At 55.5% G+C, this 22615-nt stretch overlaps 1 protein-coding gene across 1 annotated transcript in view; it reads left to right on the plus strand.

The window, feature by feature from the left end:
• The window catches only part of DYNC1H1 (dynein cytoplasmic 1 heavy chain 1), a 62292-nt gene that overhangs the window by 14392 nt on the left and 25285 nt on the right, over nt 1-22615 (plus strand). Inside the window, exons 8-34 of the mRNA XM_043921229.1 lie at nt 2596-3672; nt 4257-4436; nt 5922-6071; nt 7829-7975; nt 9529-9669; nt 10021-10197; nt 10285-10395; nt 10476-10595; nt 11089-11328; nt 13121-13276; nt 13414-13527; nt 13743-13853; nt 13932-14141; nt 14291-14437; nt 14773-14939; nt 15035-15208; nt 15977-16142; nt 16225-16413; nt 16509-16703; nt 17359-17641; nt 18116-18216; nt 18790-18949; nt 19825-20068; nt 20241-20424; nt 20658-20870; nt 21750-21988; nt 22154-22310. Coding sequence (XP_043777164.1) covers nt 2596-3672; nt 4257-4436; nt 5922-6071; nt 7829-7975; nt 9529-9669; nt 10021-10197; nt 10285-10395; nt 10476-10595; nt 11089-11328; nt 13121-13276; nt 13414-13527; nt 13743-13853; nt 13932-14141; nt 14291-14437; nt 14773-14939; nt 15035-15208; nt 15977-16142; nt 16225-16413; nt 16509-16703; nt 17359-17641; nt 18116-18216; nt 18790-18949; nt 19825-20068; nt 20241-20424; nt 20658-20870; nt 21750-21988; nt 22154-22310 — 5553 coding nt within the window. The remainder of the gene's footprint in view (nt 1-2595; nt 3673-4256; nt 4437-5921; nt 6072-7828; nt 7976-9528; nt 9670-10020; nt 10198-10284; nt 10396-10475; nt 10596-11088; nt 11329-13120; nt 13277-13413; nt 13528-13742; nt 13854-13931; nt 14142-14290; nt 14438-14772; nt 14940-15034; nt 15209-15976; nt 16143-16224; nt 16414-16508; nt 16704-17358; nt 17642-18115; nt 18217-18789; nt 18950-19824; nt 20069-20240; nt 20425-20657; nt 20871-21749; nt 21989-22153; nt 22311-22615) is intronic.

Below are 22615 nucleotides of genomic sequence, written 5' to 3' on the forward strand. Positions count from 1 at the left end.
GTATAGCCAATGTTAACTGGTTGGTGTTTAACCATAGGCTCTCGGTGGGGTCTTTCGTGTGTGTATTTAGGATTCTTTCAGCCTTCCTGTAGTCGGAGAATTCTGTAGTGTTAGTTGGGGTGGGCAATCCGGTCTAGAAACCCTGCCATCTGGGTTCATTCTCCAATGAGGAGTGCAGGCCACCGAGGGTGGAGCGGGTTGGTAATAGTGCACTAGGTGTCTCCTGACCTAGTGCAGTCCTGATCCATGTCTGCACGTGTGCGTGGGTTGGTTTTACGTGTTAACCCTTTACCGTGTCCGTGAGAGACTTGAGACAGGGACTGATTTGTCCTAGCTTAGGGTGTCTCAGCCCTTCGTGCCATGTGCTTCTCAGATAGCCCTGTTTTAAAACATCACTGTCTACTTTCCGTTTGTAAACCACGTGTATTACTGCCTTTTTGTTTGTAAAGTGTGTAATAAACTCGTGTGCAGGCGTGCATTCTCAGGATGGTCTTATTGGAGGATTAGCCTGTTCACATTTAACGTAGTTATTGATAAGTTTGGATTCAGAGCTGCTGTTTGCTAGAGACTTAACAGCTATATTTCTTTGAATTTTCTTTTTTAGTATTTCCTCTAGGGATTTCTGTCGGTCTCTAATTTATCGTGATGTACTCAATACTGACTGAACCTCGTAATCAATATAGACCTCTTTCCTCCTGCTTGTCATGTTTACAAGAGAAATAATGCTGTTCTTACAATGCATATATATCGTGTATATTATGTGGTATTACTGTTACATATGTTATAAACCCAGCACTACAGTGTTACAAGTTAAGCAGTCACATATATCTTAGAAAAAATCAGCAGGTGAAAAGAAAAATAATGACATCATCTTCTACATTTGTCCCCGATTTATATTTTCCAGTTCTCTTCATTTCTTTCTGCGACCTAAGTTACCTCTGCCGTCTTCTCTCTGTAGCCTGAAGAAATGCTTTGCCATTTCTTGTCCCGTAGGTTTGCTGGCAACACTCTCACATTGGAAGGATCGTTTCACTGGTTATAGAACTTCTGGTTGCCAGCAAGTTGTAAATCTGTCCAGACTTTTCGTTCTTGCAGGGCTCCCCAGGGTCTCCTGTGTGTATATGTAATTTACTCCACTGGCCCTTGTCTGACTGTCTTTTCCAGAATCCCCCCTTTATTTGTTTTCTAAATTTTATGTGCTAGGTCTTGCTTGCTGCATGGGCTTTTGTCTAGTTGCGGTGAGTGGGGGCGACTCTCTGTTGCCACGTATGGTCTTCTCGTCGCGGTGGCTCCCCTTGTTGGGGAGCACAGGTTCTGGGGTGCCCGGGCTTCAGCAGTAGCCGCTCCCGGGATCTAGAGCGCTGGCTCTGTAGTTGTGGTGCACAGGCGTAGTGGCTCCACAGCATGGGGGATCTCCCTGGACCAGTGCAGGCAGATTCTCATCCCCTCAGGCGCCAGGGACGTCCCCAGCACCCCCTGCTGTAAGCTGCTCTTCTGCGCCCACCTGCAAAGCTGCGAGTCTTCCTGCCCGAGCTGGGGCGGGCGCGCCTCCGGGCCGGACGGCCGTCGGCTCACTGCTCTCACCTGCCGTCAGCACACCTCAAGGTGTTGGCTGTCTCTGGCGGTTGTCCGTTGTCCTGAAATGGCTGTTTAATCATTTTATGCAGATTTTGCTCCTCTAATGTCATTGCCAGGAGTTCTCAGAATGTTTTTAAATATATAAAATAAAATGCACAGGTTTACAAAGAAACAGTTGTCCACAGTTTTGAAGTTGTGATCTGTGGACAGTAATCTGTGTGCTTCTCCATGAACATGTAAAAGAGCAAGACCTAGTGCCAGGCCTGAGAGCCTGAGTTTGAAGTAGTGAGCATAAACGAGCTGTCAGGATTACAGCCGCTGCCGTGTGATGTGGAAGGACACTGGGGACAGCTATAACGGTTGCCTACATTCATGATTGAAGAAAATGCTAGATTTAATTAGGCTTACTGAAAGTGATTTTCCCCAAATACACAGACTGTCTGAGCTTCATGTGCGGCGTCTGTGGACCCCAGATCAAGCCCCCGCCCCGCGGTGGAATTCCGCGCAAGTGGCGTGAGCTGTGCCTGGCGGCCCGCCACGTCCCGAGGCGCGGGGCCTGTGTGCTCTGCCGTCTGTCCAGGAGCGCGTGGGGGGCTGAGCGGGACCCTCTCACTTACTGTCATGCTCTACCTGTCCCGTGTGCTGCAGTGTGGACCCTGGGCTGTAATCTGAAGTTCTAGAAATAAAAATGAGAAGTATATTGGATACCAACTTTGTATGTAGCACTCCTGTGAAGTCCTGAGCTTCCCAGTGCAGTTTGAGGGAAGAACCCAAAACCCAGATCTCAACACGTGTTTTTTTAGCTTTGGCCACAAAACTACGTTGTCTGAAGGTCTTTACAGCAGAGTTAAAACGTTCAGTATGGTGTCTTACACGGCCTTGAGTTGTGGCTGTAAAAAGTCTGAGTAAACGTTAGGCTTACGTGGTGGACTGGTCACCTTGTGTGGTGTGTGCTACTCAACGAGGTAAAAGTCTTCCCCTGGCAGACCCGTTTTCTTCCAAACCCTGTCCTTGCAGGTCACAGCGGTTGCGCAGCAGAACCAAGGGGAGGTGCCTGAACCCCAGGACATGAAAGTGGCCGAGGTGCTCTTCGACGCTGCCGACGCGAACGCCATAGAGGAGGTCAACCTGGCTTACGAGAACGTCAAGGAAGTGGACGGGCTGGACGTCTCCAAGGAGGGCACGGAGGCCTGGGAGGCCGCGATGAAGAGATACGACGAGAGGATCGACAGGGTGGAGACCCGGATCACCGCCCGCCTGCGAGACCAGCTCGGCACAGCCAAGAACGCCAACGAGATGTTCCGGATCTTCTCCAGGTTCAACGCGCTGTTCGTCCGGCCTCACATTCGCGGGGCCATCCGCGAGTACCAGACGCAGCTGATCCAGCGTGTGAAGGACGACATTGAGTCTCTTCACGACAAGTTCAAGGTCCAGTACCCGCAGAGCCAGGCGTGTAAGATGAGCCACGTGCGCGACCTGCCACCCGTGTCCGGATCCATCATCTGGGCCAAGCAGATCGACCGGCAACTGACGGCCTACATGAAGCGCGTGGAGGACGTGCTGGGCAAGGGCTGGGAGAACCACGTGGAGGGCCAGAAGCTGAAGCAGGACGGGGACAGCTTCCGCATGAAGCTCAACACGCAGGAGATCTTCGACGACTGGGCCCGCAAGGTGCAGCAGCGCAACCTGGGCGTGTCGGGCCGCATCTTCACCATCGAGAGCACACGGGTCCGGGGCCGCGCCGGCAACGTCCTCAAGCTAAAGGTCAACTTCCTCCCCGAGATCATCACCCTCTCCAAAGAAGTGCGAAACCTCAAGTGGCTGGGCTTCCGCGTCCCGCTGGCGATCGTGAACAAGGCTCACCAAGCGAACCAGCTCTACCCGTTCGCCATCTCGCTGATCGAGAGCGTGCGGACCTACGAACGCACGTGCGAGAAGGTGGAGGAGCGGAGCACCATCTCCCTGCTGGTGGCGGGCCTGAAGAAGGAGGTGCAGGCGCTGATTGCCGAGGGCATCGCCCTGGTGTGGGAGTCCTACAAGCTCGACCCGTACGTGCAGCGCTTGGCGGAGACGGTCTTCAGCTTCCAGGAGAAGGTGCGTGCCGCTTCCGGCCTCCCCGTCGCGGAGGGGGCCAGCCGGTTAGCAGTTAGCTCTCCACAGAGGTCGCCCACGGTCCCGACAGCTCAGGGCCATGTCCGCCAAGCAGGGAAGGAGGCTCTCCCCTCACCAGGCTGTTGGATGGTGTGGGGGCTTTAGGGAGGCCGTTCAGTGACAGTCCCCGTTCAGGTAGGGGGCCAGGGCAGAGGTGAAGGGCCCGAGAGCCCCGTCACTGATAAAGCTGTGTGCACCGCGGGCTGGCGGCTTGCGGCCCGCCCCAGGCCTGGCCCCCCTCCCCAGATCCCCGCCCGGCTGTGCCGCATCACCTCCTGGCCCTGCTCATGCCGCAGGCAGGACGGAGTCCACTGGTCTGGTGAGCAGCTGGCTCCCAGGGAGGGAAGGTGCTGAGCAGCGCGCATTGATGTCCTGCTCCCGCACGGGCAGCCAGAGGGCGCCTTCCCGGAAGTGGGAGTGGGAAGGGGAGAGGCTGCCGACGTCCATACCTTTCCCTTCCCTCCTCGGAGACGGGGGTGTGGTGTCAGGCCAGCACGTAAGGTTAGCTCCCTTGTACCTTCCTTTAGGTGGACGATCTACTGATCATCGAGGAGAAGATAGACCTGGAAGTCCGCTCCCTGGAGACATGCATGTACGATCACAAGACTTTCTCCGAGATCCTGAACAGAGTGCAGAAGGCCGTGGACGACCTAAACCTGCACTCCTACTCCAACCTGCCCATCTGGGTCAACAAGCTGGACATGGAGGTGGGCTGGCGCCGGCTACACGTAACATTGTCTGCCATCTGCATGGGGGCGGCCCCGGTCCATAAGTGTTGGTTCATCATCAAAAGCTCTTTCTGTGGAAGCTATCAGTGACCATGACCATCCGGTTCTTTCCAGAAATCCCCTGCAGCTGACAGAGCTGACTGTGGTGCCGGCTGCAGTCACCCTCCTCCTGCGCCGGAAGCAGGGCGCTCCGGGGGAGGAGAGGAGTGCTCTCATCTTCTGGGTGTTTGACAGCCTCCTACGTCAGCTCTGCTGATGATTGGGGTGGTTCTCCCTGGCCCTCCTCTCCGGGCCGCCTTCTCTGGCCACCCTGTCTTTCTCCACCAGCCCGCCAGCAGCCACGTACCTTTTGTTCCTGGTTTAGAGGATCTTGGCTCACTCTTGTGGGATGGGTGTTGGAAGCATACTTAGCACCCTGTGTGGCTTTCTCATCAACGGATGTCAGAGCATCTGTGAAGTCTCTGGAGGGAGGGAGGGTGTTTTATGGCAGAGATCACTCAGTGGACAGGTGGTCGCTGGTCAGTTCTGAAGTTGTGTGTGGGTCACAGGTTTTCTCCTCTAAAGTGGATTAGTAAAATGCAGCGATTCCTCCAGTGGGCCCTGAACAGAGTGAGCTTTCAGAAGCCCCAGTCTTCTGAATCGAGGGCGAGTCCCAGGTTTTCTCAGGCCGCCCCCACAGCGTTCCCAGGATGGTTGAGTGGCTCACGAGGGAGCTCTAAGCAAGCTGTGCGGACGCCCTAGTCCTTGGAAATCTCCTCACAGATCAGAGATCTCCGACTTCCTTCACTTGTTGAAAGAAAATGGTCACTGTTTGGTGACTGATGTTGACTAGATTTACTGTGGTTATCATTTCACAAATAGGTATACATATTGAATCTTTATGCTGTACATCCAAAACTAATGTTATAGTCAGTTACTGAAGGCAGGAGAAGGGGCGGCAGAGGATGAGATGGTTAGGTAGCATCACTGACTCAATGGACATGGGTTTGAGCACACTCCAGGAGACAGTGAAGGACAGGGAAGCCTGGTGTGCTGCAGTCCGTGGCATCACAAAGAGTCAGACCTGACTTAGCAACTGAACAGCAACAATAACGAAATCAGTTGTGCCTCGATTTAAAAAAGAAAATGGTTTCATCTCCAAATTATATTCTCTAGTTTTATATGTGAGGCTGGTTTTCTGTTTGTAAGTTTTCTGTCATACTGAACATGTATCAAGACCTTCGCCACACCTGCGTGTTTGTGTTGGTCTTGTCACTTGTCAGCGGGAGTTCGCAGGTGGAGAGCACAGTCGGCCTGGTGGTCAGTGACCCGAGGCTGGAGGGTGAAGACGAGGTTGAGGAACTGGGGGTGAAGGCTTGTGGTCAGGAACAATCTGTCCTGGACCTGGACCATCGGTTTTCTGTCAATACGCTCTGCGAGCTAACTTTGGGAGAAACACTGTTCTTAGACATGTTTTCTCTGTAGATCGAAAGGATACTGGGCGTCCGACTGCAAGCTGGCCTGAGAGCTTGGACCCAGGTGCTCCTTGGACAAGCGGAGGATAAAGCAGAGGTTGACATGGATACAGATGCCCCTCAAGTTAGTCACAAGCCTGGAGGAGAGCCAAAGATCAAGGTGAGTATCTCCCAGGGCAGCCGGTCCCATAGGAAGTAAAGCACCAGTGGAAGCGCCAGTGAAAAGGCCACTGCGGTGGGCAGACCTGAGCCCGGTCAGCGTCCCGGGGTGACGTGAGGTGAGGAGAAGGGCTCTCCCCCCACCGTCCGTGAGGACAGCGCCAGGCAGACCCAGCAGGAGGACCGCTCTACAGAGGGCGCCCCAAGTGCCAGGGCGTGAGAGGCAGGAAAAGCGGAGAGTGTCACGGAAGGGGCTGAGGAGCAGTGACCGCCAGCGGAAGTGTCCCGGGAGACCCGGCGAGTCTGACTGGAGCCCGTCCTTAAGCTGAGTCTGTCGAGGCCGCCATCCCCGGGGTCACAGAGCCCCCGCGACTGAGCGACAGGCTGGCGCTCGTGTCTTTGCTTTGGTGATCACACCACTTGAGGCTGGAGAGGGCGTATACCTGTCCTCTTCACGCCTGCGTTAGACCCCTGCTCTGCGTCAGCTTTCAGGAGTAAGTGGGCTTTACTCGTTTTGTCTGATGGCTGTGTCGCGTCTTAGCCGCAGTGCGGGGGTCTCCCTACCGGTGCGGGCTCGGTAGCTGTGCTCACGGCTTCATTATTAACATGGGGCCTTAGTTCCCCCACCAGGGCGCGAACCCACGTCCCCTGCATTAGAAGGTAGATTCCTAACCCCTGGACCACCAGCGAAGTCCCAGGTTATTTTCCTCAATGGAGAATAAAACTTAGAACCTACACTGGGGGAAAATTTCTCTTCTTCTAGGATGTACGTAGGAAGCAATTTGAAGAACTGAATACAATCGTCTGCTGCAAGCAGAAGTTCAGACGGTGACCCTAAAGTGTCAGTTTTAATGAAAATCTGAGTAGAATTCTCATGGAGGGATGCATCAGCACGCTGGACAGCAGCCCTTGTCTCCATGCGGCTGTTTCCCATTGTGTGGAGGGGGGGCCTACTGGGGCCTGCAAGCTTCCCAGAAAGTTCTGTTTAAACTCTGCACGTAACACAGGTGGTGGTTATAAACGTGTCCACCTTATACTGATCCATTAAGCCGTACATTAGTTCTGTGTAGTTTACAGTCTTTGTGTTCTATTTACCAGTGAAAGTCTCCAAATCAGAAGCCTGATAGAACTGGGCAAATAGAAACTTTGATCTGAGAGAAACAATTGCCTTTTTTTTTTTTCTACCCAGACTTCATATTTTCTTTTAATACCTAAAATGTTTTCACTTTTGAATATTACAGATATTCATCCCCAGGGCATACTTTTTTAAAAAAATTACTGAGGTGCAGAAAGCAAGTGAGGGTGTCTGAGTTGATCAGATATGTAGCGGAGACTGAGCTGGAATTCTTAAATTGCCTCAAAGCACTGGTGGGTGGCACAGACTGATCCCAGCCTGTAAACCCATCAGTGAAGCCGGCCTTGGGTCACTGCTTTCTCAGGTTGCAAGGTCCTCCATGTCCAGACATCGTCACACACATCGGATCAGGCGCTTCACTGAGCGCCTATTGTGTGTCCGACACCCAGGTGCTGGGCGCCCGGGAGGAGCCCATGCAGAGCTGCCCTCTGACCTCCTCCAGGCTCTCGGGGAGGGCTGCAGGCCAAACATGAACTCACAGAAGGCCGGATCTGTTAGTAACTTAACAGAGTTTGTGGTTCACCCGAAACTAGTGTAAGGATTCAGAGAGAGAAAATGGTATATATCAAAGCCCTTGTACTGAAATAGACTGCTGAGTCAAAACGACACCTCTGCTTTTCCAGAACGTCGTTCACGAGCTGAGGATCACCAACCAGGTCATCTATTTGAACCCGCCCATCGAGGAGTGCAGGTACAAGTTGTACCAGGAGATGTTCGCCTGGAAGATGGTGGTGCTATCTCTTCCCCGGATCCAGAGCCAGAGGTACCAGGTGAGCCCCCTTGCTCTCGTGAGGAAGCCCCGGACCTCAGCTCAGCGCTCTGTCAGCTCAGCGCTCTGGCAGAAAGCTGGACAAGGTGCAGTGTGATCTGACACTTTCCCCGTGGCTACTGCCCCACACAGTCCCAAGTGTATCTCCTTTCTTAGCTGTGCGTGTGGCTCCGTTCTCTCCTCCCTCCTCTGGGGCCCAGTCTTCACTCCCAGCTCCCCCAGCTCTCCCTGCACCTTGCCGGCACGTCCACGTCACTGGTTCCTGCGTGTTCCATGCCTGCCCCACCTCGCCATCCGCGTCCCATCCGGCCTGCTGGTCATGAATACCAGCCGTGCGCTGGCCCTGCGTGCTCCTGTCTCCTCTGGTCCTTGCCCTAACTCCTCGGGCCGGCCCTGCTGCCTCCTCGCGGCTCCACGTGGCCACCTGCAGACGTGTCGTCTCTCAGTCCCCTCCCTCAGACCTGCGTCTCCCCCAGTCTTCTCTTCCCCGCCCTCTAACCTGCTCAGGCCGCAGATCTTGACGTCACCCTGGACGCCCACCGTCTGCCTCTTCAGGACTTACCCTGGTCTGTTTCTTGTGGCGTCCAGCGCTGCAGACGTGCAGGGTGCATCTCACCCGCAGGCCTAGTCAAGCCCCCTCCTCACTGGTCTCTGCTCTCGTCCCTCTAAAAGCTGCGGTCAGCACAGCAGCCCAGGGTACCTCTTAGGTGTGTGTGGACCCCGACGCTGCTGCTTTGGGAGGCTGGTAATGGCTTCCCATCTTGCCCACCACGGGGGCCTGCGGGCCCCCGACATGTGGCACTCTGCCTCCTGCCTCTCCGCCCCCGGCTCTGCTGCGGCGCGCGGGGCCCGCCTGTCCTCACACAGGCCAGGCAGACGCTGGCCCCAGGCCTCTGCCCTTGCTCATCCCCTGTCCCCACGGTGCCCCTCCTCACCCAGTCTCTGCCCAGGGTCACCTCCTCAGTGAGGCCTCCCGTGCCCCCATTGTGTGAAATACATCCTCCCCCCTGCATTCCTTCCCAACCCCGTTTCTCCCCAGCCCTGCTCACCATCTGACATCCTGTGTATTTTGCTTTTCCCTTGGTTGTCTCTCCTCTCCCGCAGAACCTAAGTCTGTGCCAGCAGATGTCTTTGTCTGTTCATAATGCCTGCAGCAGTGCCTGGCCTGTGACTGGCCCGCAGGTTGTTGACGCTGACGAGTGACTGTGTGCACGCTGGTGTTCACACTCGGTGGTGGTCCCTCGCTCCCCGAGGCGACACCCTCGGTCCTGCCCTCTGGGATGAGAGGCTCAGGTCTCGTGGGGCCCACTCTGGACACCCTGCTCCCCGCTCCTGAGGCACGCCTGCTCAAACAGGGATGCCACACCTTCCAGCTTGTGGTTGATGTTCCTTTTCTTGGTTTGATGAGTTAAATATACTTGGGTCACTTGTGACTGGGATGAATGAACGTTATCCATTAAATAGCATTTCTTTCAGTTGACTTCAGTGAAAGGTAGCTGAGGTTCACATTTCTGTATGCACTCCCTGTGTTCATTTCCGGCTTTGTTCCATTAGGTGGGCGTCCACTACGAACTGACAGAAGAAGAGAAGTTCTACCGGAACGCGCTGACGCGGATGCCAGACGGCCCTGTGGCCCTGGAGGAGTCCTACTCTGCAGTCATGGGCATCGTCACCGAAGTCGAGCAGTACGTCAAGGTGAGGCGCTCCTCTCCCTCCGCTGCGCGTGATCCATCTTAGACGCAGTGTGAGCCTGAATGAATGTGCAGCTAAGAAGTCCTGACTAAACATAATGCGATTTATGAGGTAATGTTTGCTACTTTAAAGCAAGGAGTGAACAATAGAATGAACCTTTTGGGGTATTAATCATTTTGGAAAGCAGAAAACTTTATTCTCTTTTGGTTGAGAAACTGAGCATTTGAAATGAGAGTTTATCCCTAACAGTGATGAAAGAACACAAACCTTTTTAACAGATTACGACCATATGTATTAATGTTTCATAAAATGAGAAGTCAAGCTGTAGTGCGAAACTGCATTCTTCATTTGCAGGTCTGGCTTCAGTATCAGTGCTTGTGGGACATGCAAGCCGAGAACATCTATAACCGGCTTGGGGAAGATCTCAACAAGTGGCAAGCTCTCTTGGTCCAGATAAGGAAGGCCCGAGGAACCTTCGACAATGCAGAGACCAAGAAAGAGTTTGGACCGGTGGTGATAGACTACGGCAAGGTGAGCCCCGCCGGCTTCCTGCACGGTGGCCGTGACGCAGCGTGTGACCGCAGGGAAGCTGCGGTGTGAACACTGCTCCCCCCGCAGGTCCAGTCAAAGGTGAACCTGAAGTACGACTCGTGGCACAAGGAGGTGCTCAGCAAGTTTGGGCAGATGCTCGGCTCCAACATGACCGAGTTCCACTCGCAGATCTCCAAGGTGAGGAGACGGGAGCCTGCGGGGCGGCAAGCCCGCCGGCCCCTGGGCGCCCCGACCGACACCGTGCTGTCCCCCCACAGTCCCGCCAGGAGCTGGAGCAGCACTCCGTGGACACGGCCAGCACCTCCGACGCGGTGACCTTCATCACCTACGTGCAGTCTCTGAAACGGAAGATCAAGCAGTTTGAGAAGCAAGTCGAGGTGAGCTCTGTCCTTCGCTGTGCCTTGGGGGTCCCCGGGGTGTCTCTGTCGTACCCCCTGCCATCCTGTAAAGGTGGACGCCGGCGTCCTAGGCGGCAGCACTTTAAAAAGCTTTGCAGGTGATCCTCAGGTACTTCGGGGTTTGAGAACCACAGGTTCTTGTCTTTTGAAATCTTTTTATTTTAGTTGTTGATCTTCAAGTCCTCAAACTTCAATTTCCTTCTCATAGTTTGGACCTAGGGTGTGAAGCCCAGTTCCGGGGCGCTCAGGCCCTGCTCGGGGCTGCCTCGGTGCAGCCGGGGCAGTCCCAGCGCTGGCCCAGCCGGGCCCCTCGGCCGCCTGCTGCCCTGTGGCCTCAGCGCTGTGGGGAGGGGAGGTTCCTGGCGGAAAGCAGGCGTGTTCTGTACCCATGGGTGTCTTCTTGGTGCAGTCTGACCGTAGTTCCTGTTGCCCTTCTAGAGGAAAAAGCCCCGTGCGTTTGTTCCCTCTCCAGCTCTACCGCAATGGCCAGCGGCTGCTGGAGAAGCAGAGGTTCCAGTTCCCGCCATCCTGGCTCTACATCGACAACATCGAGGGGGAGTGGGGGGCCTTCAACGACATCATGAGGCGGAAGGACTCTGCCATCCAGCAGCAGGTGGCCAACCTGCAGATGAAGATCGTGCAGGAGGACCGGGCCGTGGAGAGCCGCACCACCGATCTGCTGACCGACTGGGAGAAAACCAAGCCCGTCACGGTGAGCCCCGCGCGGCCCGCTCCCCGGCCTACAGAGCCGGCCGTCGCTGCCGGCAGACCGAGGCGCCTCCGCGGCTGAGCTCTCCAGGGTGAGGGCGCTTCCTTCCTGCAATTAAGGGAGCCGTCCTTGCAGAGAGTGGATGTGAAACTGAAAACCAGCTTAGATAGGCCTCTTTTTACCCAGACCCGTCACGACAGTCATTTAAGTCAGGGAATGCTTCTAACGCCTAACGTTTCTCTGCTCGTAAGTTACCCTCTTAGTTGTACTCAGAAGTTGGACTTGTCCCTCTTGTGGACTCAGGCCAGGCGTCCCCCGGCGCCACTGCTTGGCCTGTGCTCTGGGGCCGTCCTGGGCTGTGCCGCTGTCGTCGCAGAGGTTAAGCCTCTCTGTGCCCAGAGACTGCCGCAGCCAGGCCTCCGCATTCGTTCAAGTTTGTATTGAGCACCAACCGTGTTCTGGGCAGCAGGAACACAGCCGTGACCAGAGAGGAGCCTGGCCCCAGGGGGACACGCTCCCGCAGGAGCCAGAGGGGAGAAGGGAACAGGAAGGACACGCATTTTAAGTCAGACGGAGACGCGTGCTGGGGGCATTGTGTTGGTGCCTCACTGCTCGGCGGGGAGTCTGGCGTGTGGGGACCAGTGGGGGCAGGCAGGTGTGCCAACGGCCGAGGGGCATGCAAACGGGCAGACAGGGCGCAGGCGTGGAGGTCACGGCCCGCTTAATTCCACTGGGTGGAATTCATAGGCGCACATGTGTAAACACCGCAGGAGAAGGATGTGCATGCATCCTAGATAGTAGAGGGGCGTGCAGACAGCCGGGATGGGGTGCAGGCGTGGAGGAAACAGCCTGCCTGGTTCGCTGGGTGGAATTCACATGGAGGCACACGTGTAAACACCGCAGGAGAAGGATGTGAATACGTCCTAGGTGCTGGTCGGGTTTTGTGGTCAGGGCTGCGATTCTCCACACGAGGCCTGGGGACCGATCGGGCTCCCCGCCACCCCCGGCACACACGCACATCTGCTGGGTCGGCCTCTGTCCTGCCCTCAGCCCATCCGTGCTGCTGGCCTGAGCTCCCACTTGGTGTCTGGTTGGTCCGAGGGGCCCCGGGGTGAAGCAGGCTGTGCTTCTCTGATGCCGGAACTGCCAGGTCGTGCGGGGGAGTGAGGGCTGATCAGCAGGCAAGAATGCAGCACCTCAGCGTGGACATCTGTGCCTCGCCCCACTGGCGACGTCTTACAGTTAGAACTCTCACTGAGGGAGTGCCCTGGGGGTCCAGTGGTTAGGACTCGGCGCTCTCACTCCTGAGGGCCTGGTTTCACCCCCGGTCAGGGAGCTGAGGTCCCACAAGTCACACAGTGTGGCAAAACAGAGATAAAGAACCTGAATTGATACTTGATATAGTCATTCTCAAAGGTTATTAAAGTGGAAAGAGATCTGTGAATCGTGTTAGTGCAGAAGCCGAGCGGCCTCTGGTGAGAATGCTGCTCTCCTCCTCACCTTCCCTCGTCCCTGATGCCAGGGCCGTGCCCCCGGGGAGGGCGTGCCTGGTGGGGGTGGCCCGCTCTGGACCCAGGTCAGTGTCTCCCCGGTACTCTGCGAGGGGACGCCTGAGTTGACGGGTGCTCCCCTTGCCCGGGTCAGACCTGGAAGTAACGGGCACACATCGCCAGCACGCACTTCTGAACGTTTACATGCAGACACACTCAAGGAAGCGCAGCGACCCCTCCAGCGCCTCGGAGCCAGGCCCTCTCTCTGAAACCTGGCTCTGACTCGCTGGTCTTGACCGCTTCAGGGCAACCTGCGTCCAGAGGAGGCGCTGCAGGCGCTCACCATATACGAAGGGAAGTTCGGCAGACTGAAGGACGACCGCGAGAAGTGCGCGAAGGCCAAGGAGGCCCTGGAGCTGACTGACACGGGGCTTCTCAGCGGCAGCGAAGAGCGCGTCCAGGTACGAGCCGCTCCCGCGGGCGTGTGGGCCCGGGCACCTCGTGCTGACCTCGCCCCCAGCCCGGCTGCACAGGCCCTGGCAGAGTCCGAGGTGGCTCCTCGCCCGAAGTGTAACTGCTCTGCTGTCCTTGATCGCAGGTGGCCTTAGAAGAGTTACAGGACCTCAAAGGCGTTTGGTCAGAGCTCTCTAAGGTCTGGGAGCAGATTGACCAGATGAAGGAGCAGCCGTGGGTTTCAGTGCAGCCTCGAAAGGTACGTGTCAGTAACACAGATACCGTGCTGCCCTTCACATGGTGGAAGTTGGAGACTTTACGTAGGAACTTGGCAAGCAGGGAGTTGTACCGCGAGCTCACAAGAAGTCCCTTCCAGTCGTTTATCTGAAATTTCTTTTAAGGCTTGTTTTTAAATGTTTCACCCTTTAAAGGAACGTCGGCAAACTGAATACCATTTTGGGTTTCTCTTGACAGCTTCGACAGAATTTAGACGGCCTCCTGAACCAGCTGAAAAACTTCCCCGCCCGATTGCGACAGTACGCGTCCTACGAGTTTGTGCAGAGGCTTCTGAAAGGTTACCTGAAGGTGGGTGACCCAGAGCTGCGGGCTGGGAGGTCAGCCGGAAACACGCCGCGCGGGTGACTCGGCTCCCTCTCCCCACAGATAAACATGCTGGTGATCGAGCTCAAGTCCGAAGCGCTTAAGGACCGCCACTGGAAACAGCTGATGAAGCGGCTTCACGTGAACTGGGTTGTTTCTGAGCTGACCCTCGGCCAAATCTGGGACGTGGACCTGCAGAAAAACGAAGCTGTGGTCAAGGACGTGCTGCTTGTGGCCCAGGGGGAGATGGCTCTGGAGGAGTTCCTGAAGCAGGTGTGGGTCAGGCTGTGACGCCACCTGGGCTGTGAGACGGAGTCTCACCTGCGGTCCCTCCTGTCCTCATATTGTTGACTCACCTGGCCACTTATGTGGCTGGCCAATGCCCATACATTGATGACCTACCTCTTTGGGTTTTAATTCAGATACGTGAAGTGTGGAACACGTACGAATTGGACTTGGTTAACTATCAGAACAAGTGTCGCCTGATCCGCGGCTGGGACGACCTCTTCAACAAGGTCAAAGAGCACATCAACAGCGTGTCCGCCATGAAACTTTCTCCGTATTACAAGGTACTACTATGGCGGCTTCCCTCCCGCACATCTGCCATAATGCCCGCAGCCTCATGGGGACGCCCCAGGCAGTCCAGCAGTTAAGACTCCAGGCTTCCACTGCAGGGAGCACAGGTTCGATCCCTGGTCAGGGAACTAAGACCCCAAGTGCTACACGGCCTAAATAATATATATTTTAAAAATAAAAATGGTCAGGCTCAGTTACCAGGGACCTCACTTTTTCTAAGTGAGTCACATAACTTGATTGGATGTTTGTCTGCATCTTGGGGTAAGTTCTGGCGTATCTGAGAGGGGAGAGGGGTAGCAGTTGACCTCTGCCTTCTTTTGCCTGGTAGGTGTTTGAGGAGGATGCCCTGAGCTGGGAAGACAAACTGAACCGCATCATGGCCCTGTTCGACGTGTGGATCGACGTGCAGAGGCGCTGGGTCTACCTGGAGGGCATCTTCACGGGCAGTGCAGACATCAAGCACCTGCTGCCGGTGGAGACCCAGCGGTTCCAGAGGTTCGGCCTCCTGGGGTGGGGGCAGAAGGGAGGGCTTGGCTGGGGACGCTCTGCATGAAGGCTGACAGTAACCTCGCTTCTAATTTGACCTGTAGCATCAGCACGGAGTTCTTGGCTCTGATGAAGAAAGTATCCAAGTCTCCCCTGGTGATGGATGTTCTGAACATCCAGGGGGTGCAGAGGTCTCTGGAGAGATTGGCAGACCTGCTGGGAAAGATCCAGAAAGCCCTGGGAGAGTACCTGGAAAGAGAGCGCTCGTCTTTCCCCAGGTGAGGGGAGTCTCCCGTGTGGACTGAAGGGAAGTCCAGCTCTGCGGTTTCCTCCCTCCTGGCCTGTGTGTTGCTAACTCTGACATCAAGAGTTTTCTTACCAGTGACCCATTTGATGAATACTGTTTCCCTTTCATCGAGTGAGTCCTCTTTATTTTCTACCGTGGGTTTTTATACTAAGTTCCATTTAAACTCTTATTCCCCCTCCCAGGCAGCTTGCCTCTCTTAAAAAACTCACTCTGATGATTTTTTTTTCTAAGTGGCTTTTTTTTTTTCTTTCTGAATAGTTTGAGTGAGTGAAAGTCGCTTAGTTGTGTCCAGCTCTTTGCAACCCCGTGGACTGTAGCCTGCCAGGCTCCTCTGTCCACAGGGATTTTTCCAGGCAAGAATACTGGAGTGGGTTGCCATGTCCTCCTCCAGGGGATCTTCCCAACCCAGGGATAGAACCCGGGTCTCCTGCACTGCAGGCAGATTCTTCATGGTCTGAGCCCAGGGAAGCCCTCTGAATAGTTTACTTACTATAAATAGAGCAGGTTTTTTAAAAATTGGTGACATGAAGTGAATTATATGAAATGCAGTATTTCTTTTCAGCGTCTTGTTAGGTGAGTGTGTCTCTTTTACTGAGGGCTAGAGAAAACCTGGATGTGATCTGCATTCAGGCTGGAGATGGTCCACACCATTCATGTCCACTTTCCTTTCTTACTATTTGATTCACCTTACTTCTGTACGTGTCATGTTTTAGCAACTTAAATGCTGTTTCGATTTTAGATTCTATTTTGTGGGTGATGAAGATTTGCTTGAAATCATTGGAAACAGTAAGAATGTAGCTAAGTTACAGAAACACTTCAAGAAAATGTTTGCTGGCGTTTCGAGCATCATCCTCAATGAAGACAACTCTGTTGTCCTGGGCATCTCGTCCCGTGAAGGAGAGGAGGTAGTTAACGTTTATGATTGTAACTCAGAAAACCTTGCTCCTGTCTTCGCACACCTTAATTCTCAGGTTTTCTTTATTTCAGGTTATGTTTAAAACCCCCGTGTCAATCACCGAACATCCCAAAATCAACGAGTGGCTCACGCTGGTGGAGAAGGAGATGCGGGTCACGCTAGCCAAACTCCTTGCTGAGTCCGTTACTGAAGTCGAGATCTTTGGTAAAGCAACATCAATTGACCCAAATACCTACATCACCTGGATTGACAAATACCAGGTACTGTCCAGCAGAAGGGGGACGGTCTGGAGGTGAGGACACCGGCTGATCTTTAAAACCACTCTTTTGGGTCTCCTGTGTGCCGCGTCTCCCAGGCCCAGCTGGTGGTCCTGTCAGCCCAGATCGCCTGGTCTGAGAACGTGGAGACGGCGCTGAGCAGCATGGGCGGGAGCGGCGACGCGGCCCCCCTGCACTCCGTGCTGAGCAACGTGGAGGTCACCCTCAACGTGCTGGCCGACTCGGTCCTCATGGAGCAGCCCCCACTCCGCAGGCGCAAGCTGGAGCACTTGGTGAGTCCTCCTCCTCCCGACCAGGCTCCCCTGCCCTCCCCTCAAGCTGCTAAAAGAACTCAAGCCCGAGAAATATCCTCATTGGCGTCTGGGAGAAAAGCAAGTCGATGGCCTGTTGACAAGTGCTGGGTGGTCCTTGGCGCTCTCTTCCTATTGAAAGGCAACCTTGGGGAACAGGAGCCAAATGCACGACCTCCTGGTACAGAGGTGACTCCCGGTACAGAGAGGGACGCTCCGCCCTCGGGGCTTTCACGCTCTCGCGCCTGCCTTCCCAGAGCGCCCTCGGGAGGCGTGCCTGTGAGCCTCGTCACTTTACCACTGGGCTGGCACCATCCTGTGCAGCAGACAGACAGTTAGGTCAGAGACTGCTCTTCTCCCATCATGTTTTATGCAAGTTGCAGAGTTTTTACTTAGAATAAGGTGTTTCTGTTGTTTCTTTGTTTTTGTTGTAGTTCTTTATGTAATTCCATCGTGTGAACACCAGTTCTCTTGTTTTTAAAAGTAAATTTATGTTTCGGAATATTTATTTACATCGTAACTGGACCTAGGATCTCAATTTCAAAGTCTCCTCAGTAATGCGCAGTCCCAGAGGAGGCACTTCTGTACTGCAGGGAGTGTCCGTTACAATAAACTCCTAAAGTGAGTCTTTCTTCAGATCACAGAGCTGGTTCACCAGAGAGATGTCACCAGGTCCCTGATCAAGAGCAAGGTCGACAACGCCAAGTCTTTCGAGTGGCTCAGCCAGATGCGGTTCTACTTTGACCCGAAGCAGACCGACGTGTTGCAGCAGCTGTCGATTCAGATGGCAAATGCCAAGTTTAACTATGGCTTCGAGTACCTGGGTGTTCAGGACAAGCTGGTCCAGACCCCCCTCACCGACCGCTGCTATTTGACGATGACGCAGGCCTTGGAGGCCAGGCTCGGGGGGTCCCCGTTCGGTGAGTCCCTCCACGCACCTGGTCAGGTGAAGTCAAACGGTAAACCTACTTTTCAGAGATGAAGCAAATAATCTAAATGTATTTCTTAACTACGTGGCTGGTACATTCTTAAACTTTAAATCTTTACATCAGTTACTACATTTGTAGTTGACCTTTGAACAGCACTGGTTTGAACTGCGAGGGTCCACTTGGACACAGATTTTTTAATAGATGTGCAGTCAGCCTTCCGTGTTCACAGGATTCACACCCTCAGACTGAACCAGCCGTGAATTGAAGCTTCCTTTTGAGGTTGGTTGAATCCATGGATGTGGAACCTGTGGATATGGAGGGCCGACAGTGGGACCCAGTGGGATTTGCGTAGAGACAGAGGGCGAACTGTACTTTGATTTTTTGGAAAAGAATTGCTTTTTGCAGTTCTTAAAGCTAAAGACGTGTTCTCACTTTTATTCTCGATTCCCTTTCTTCACATGACAGGGCCTGCGGGGACCGGGAAGACCGAGTCTGTCAAAGCTCTCGGCCATCAGCTGGGGCGCTTTGTTTTAGTTTTCAACTGTGACGAGACCTTTGATTTCCAGGTGAGAAGCTCCGAGGGAACTGCCTAGAGCTGAGGGCCGGGTGGGGATGCAGGCCTGCGCCTCTGGGGGCCGTGAGCCGTGCACACAGCACTCTCCTTTGGGAACAGGGTGACTGGAGCTGTTTGAGGGGCCAGCCGGTGCGTGACACCGACTTGAGCTTCACGTCGCCAGGTTAACTCTTTGGTGTAATGTATTTTTCTGGTGTCTGTGTTTAGGAAAAACAAATAGGGAAGGTTGTTTTAAACAACGAAAAGTGTCAGCTTTGTCACTGGAATATTTTGGGGAGACGAGGGAAAATAATACATTATATCTGTACAGCTGTGTATGGAGTACTTGCTACGTTTAGGGCTGGGCTCCTTGCCTCACCGGCGAAGCTGGTTCCACCTTCACAGTCTACCCCACCCCCCTGCACTCTTCCGGGAGGAAGGTGGTATTATTCCCATTTCAAAGAGGAGCAGGCAGGTTTCAGGATGTGACTTGCCCGGGGTCGGACCCATCACCCAAGCCAAGATCGGAGCCCCACGTGGCCAGCACCGAGGCCGTCTCTTAGCTCCTTTCTTCTTCTCGTTCCAGGCGATGGGGCGCATCTTTGTGGGGCTCTGCCAGGTGGGGGCCTGGGGCTGCTTTGACGAGTTCAACCGCCTGGAGGAGCGGATGCTGTCGGCCGTGTCGCAGCAGGTGCAGTGCATCCAGGAGGCGCTGCGCGAGCACTCCAACCCCAACTTGGATAAGAGTGAGGCCCGTCTTCTTGCTCCAGTTACGCTGCTGTGGGTTAGAGATGCGCGAGGCTTCAGTGTAGCTCCCAGACCCACGGTTGCAGGCGGGGCCCAGGATGGCACTGCCCCCCTCGCCCCGTGGCAGCTAGCGGGCGGCTGGTCCTTCCTCTGCAGACAGAGGCCCCAGGCTCCCACCGTGTCCCCGCAGAGCCAGGCCTCCCGGCCGGAGTGTTGGGACCAGACCCTGGTCATGTGTTTGGGGGTCCCTGGGAGCTAGTTCCACACAGAGCCTAGGCGCATGGGCTGGAGGAGTTAAATACATCTGTGATGGGTAGTTTACCCGTTATTTTCCCTTTTATTCCCTAGAAATAGTATCTCGTCTTACCAGACCCGAATAAAACAAGTGTCAGAGAAATGAGTGCCTCTGAGCTGCGTGCTCACTTATGGAGGAAGCCTGGCCCCTGAGTGTGCAGAGCTGTGGGGGTTTGGTTTGTGTGTGGGTGTTTTTAATGGCTCTAGGCGAGGGCCATGCCCGTGGTCTAAGCCAGTCGGCTTTATCACAGCTGGACCCGTTTTTGTTGCTGTAGCTACTGTCAGGCTGTGTTTCTGTTCTTCACTGACGCATGACACCCAGCGGTGATGCGCAGATAGGGTAGTGGGCTTCCCGCTCCGGTGACTTGATCCACGCCACATCTGGGTGGCTCTTGCGTGGGCGGGGAGGCTGGAAACGGGTCTCCCCGGGCAGAGGGTGTCGTGCTGCTGAGAGCCCGCCGAAAGGCCAGGCCGCGGCTCCCATGGGGTCCCGGGCCAGCAGGGCGCTGGGTTTGAGGTTTCAGATTTTATGGTGGTTTTTTGACCATCGCAAGCCTTAACGCCATCACCTGAATTTCAGCCTCTGCCCCCATTACCTGTGAGCTGCTGAACAAACAAGTGAAGGTGAGCCCAGACATGGCCATCTTCATCACCATGAACCCCGGCTACGCGGGCCGGTCGAACCTCCCAGACAACTTGAAGAAGCTGTTCCGGAGCTTGGCCATGACCAAGCCCGACCGTCAGCTCATCGCCCAGGTCATGCTGTACTCTCAGGGCTTCCGCACCGCCGAGGTCCTCGCCAACAAGATCGTCCCTTTTTTCAAGTGAGTCGCTTTTCATCATTCCTAATCGTGCTTCTGGCATGTGTTAACCGCACCATTTAAACTTGGCCTGTGTAATTACATTTCCTTCCACACGTCCGCTCTCGTTTCTTGACGTTTGACGCTGCTTGGTGCTCAGCGGATACTGTTCTTAAGGAAACACTTTCTCTTTCAGACTGTGTGACGAGCAGCTCTCTTCCCAAAGCCACTACGACTTTGGCCTGCGAGCCTTGAAGAGTGTGCTGGTGAGCGCGGGGAATGTGAAACGGGAGCGGATCCAGAAGATCAAGAGGGAGAAGGAGGAGCGCGGGGAGGCAGTCGATGAAGGAGAGATCGCGGAAAACCTGCCTGAGCAGGAGGTGAGCGGGCGTCTTCCTGCTCAGCCGGGCCGGCTCGCCTCCCCCGCACCCGAGTCGTGGCTCCCATGTCCCAGGACGGACAGAGGAGACGCGTGCCAGACGGGCAGGGGTGGGTGGGGCAGGGTGCTGGGTCTCCGAGCTTGTTCTCAGGGCCCTCGGCCCTGGGTCGCTGCGGGGACAGAGCCAGGAACGCGGAGCCGCCGCCCCTGGAGCTCAGCCCGTCTCCCCCACAGATCCTGATCCAGAGCGTCTGTGAGACGATGGTGCCGAAGCTGGTGGCCGAAGACATCCCGCTGCTCTTCAGCCTCCTGTCGGACGTGTTCCCCGGCGTCCAGTACCACCGAGGCGAAATGACGGCGCTGCGGGAGGAGCTCAAGAAAGTGTGTCAGGAGATGTACCTGACTTACGGGGACGGAGAGGAGGTCGGCGGGATGTGGGTGGAGAAGGTGAGTGGGGCCTCGTGGCTGGAGCCTCACAGACCCCCAGGGGCGGCAGAGCTGGAGCCTCACAGACCCCCGCAGGGGTGGTAGGGCTGGAGCCTCACAGACCTCCGGGGCGGCGGGGCTGGAGCCTCACAGACCCCTGGGGGCGGTGGGGCTGGAGCCTCACAGAGCCCCCCAGGGGCCAAGAGCCGTCTGACGGCCCTGCCCACCCAGGAGGAGCTACGTCTGATGGGGCTCTGTCCCCCAGGCGTGTCATCTGGTTTGTGAACGTTTGTCCCCAAGTCCCCCATAGGATTTTTTCTTAACTGCAGTGATAGTAAAACTACCTGAAATGTTCACTTACGTGGTATAGTTTGCTGTCTGAAAATGCTGGCTAAAGGGGAATGACAGACACTGGAAAAAAGCGTCTGTGATAGCAGGTCTGTCCAGCATCACAATTAACAACGTCAACATGCCCCTCGGTACAGAGTTCACACTCTCTTCTGCACTGGCTCCTTCCCTCCGTCTCCACTGTGAGTCACTCAGGAAGAAGAGTGTCGTGTGCACAGGCTGTGCCTGTGAGCCTGAGCCTCGCTTCCGGGTTAGACCGGGGGCTCCTCCAGCTGCTCTCCTTCCTGGCAGGGGTCTCTCCTGAGGCAGCTTGCTGAGCAGCTCCCGTTCCACTGGCTGCGGCCTCCCTGACTCCTCAGACAGCTCCTCAGTGCAGTTAAACCCTTCTCTACCCGCTGTGGTTGTGGCCGGCTGGAGGGCTCGGGTTAGAGATCGCAGGCATTTCCTGGAGGGCTCCCAGCACGTGTCTCTTGATGGGCGCAGTGAGAAGCGGGGAGGAGCCTTCGCGTGCCTTCTCTTGAGTGCTGACGGCGCCGCTGGGTTTGCCCCCAGGTTCTCCAGCTCTATCAGATCACCCAGATCAACCATGGCCTGATGATGGTGGGGCCCTCGGGCAGTGGGAAGAGCATGGCCTGGCGCGTCCTTCTGAAGGCTCTGGAGAGGCTTGAGGGTGTGGAGGGCGTGGCCCACATCATCGACCCCAAAGCCATCAGCAAAGACCACCTGTACGGAACCCTGGACCCCAACACCCGGGAGTGGACAGACGGGCTCTTCACACATGTTCTGAGAAAGTGAGTGCACGTGGGCTGGGTCGGGGCCTCCAGAGAACCAGGGCCTGGCGCCCTGTCCCTGCGGAACAGTGCGTTGTTCTCACACAGCCTGGGAACGCTTCAGAAACGGGTGCAAGCTGAGCGTCTTAGTCTGAGTCACCGCTCTCCTAACCCCTTCCACTCCAGGATCATAGACAACGTGAGAGGTGAGCTGCAGAAGCGCCAGTGGATCGTCTTTGACGGCGACGTGGACCCCGAGTGGGTGGAGAACTTGAACTCAGTGCTGGACGACAACAAGCTGCTGACGCTGCCCAACGGGGAGCGCCTCAGCCTCCCGCCCAATGTACGGCCTGCGTGCACTCCGCACCCAGTGTCCTCGGCCAGGAGGGCGGCTCCCACCGCCCTGGGGTGGCCCGGGTGTCAGTAGCTTCACAGTTGGCCCCTCTCTGCTAGGCTAGGGCTGTTCCATTCACAGGGCCAGTGAGAGATGTTCCAGAGGGTTCATTCGTAACCTGCTGCTGCTCACTGATTGTTAGGCACGCTCTGTAATCGTCAGTCAGCCTTTCCTGCAGCCCTGGAGGGTAGGGTTGTGGGGATTTCTGGGAAGTGGCGCAGTGAGGGATTTAGACATGGACCTGACAGTCGTCC

This window comes from Cervus elaphus, chromosome 13, assembly GCF_910594005.1.
Source record: "Cervus elaphus chromosome 13, mCerEla1.1, whole genome shotgun sequence".
Classification (NCBI taxonomy): domain Eukaryota; kingdom Metazoa; phylum Chordata; class Mammalia; order Artiodactyla; family Cervidae; genus Cervus; species Cervus elaphus.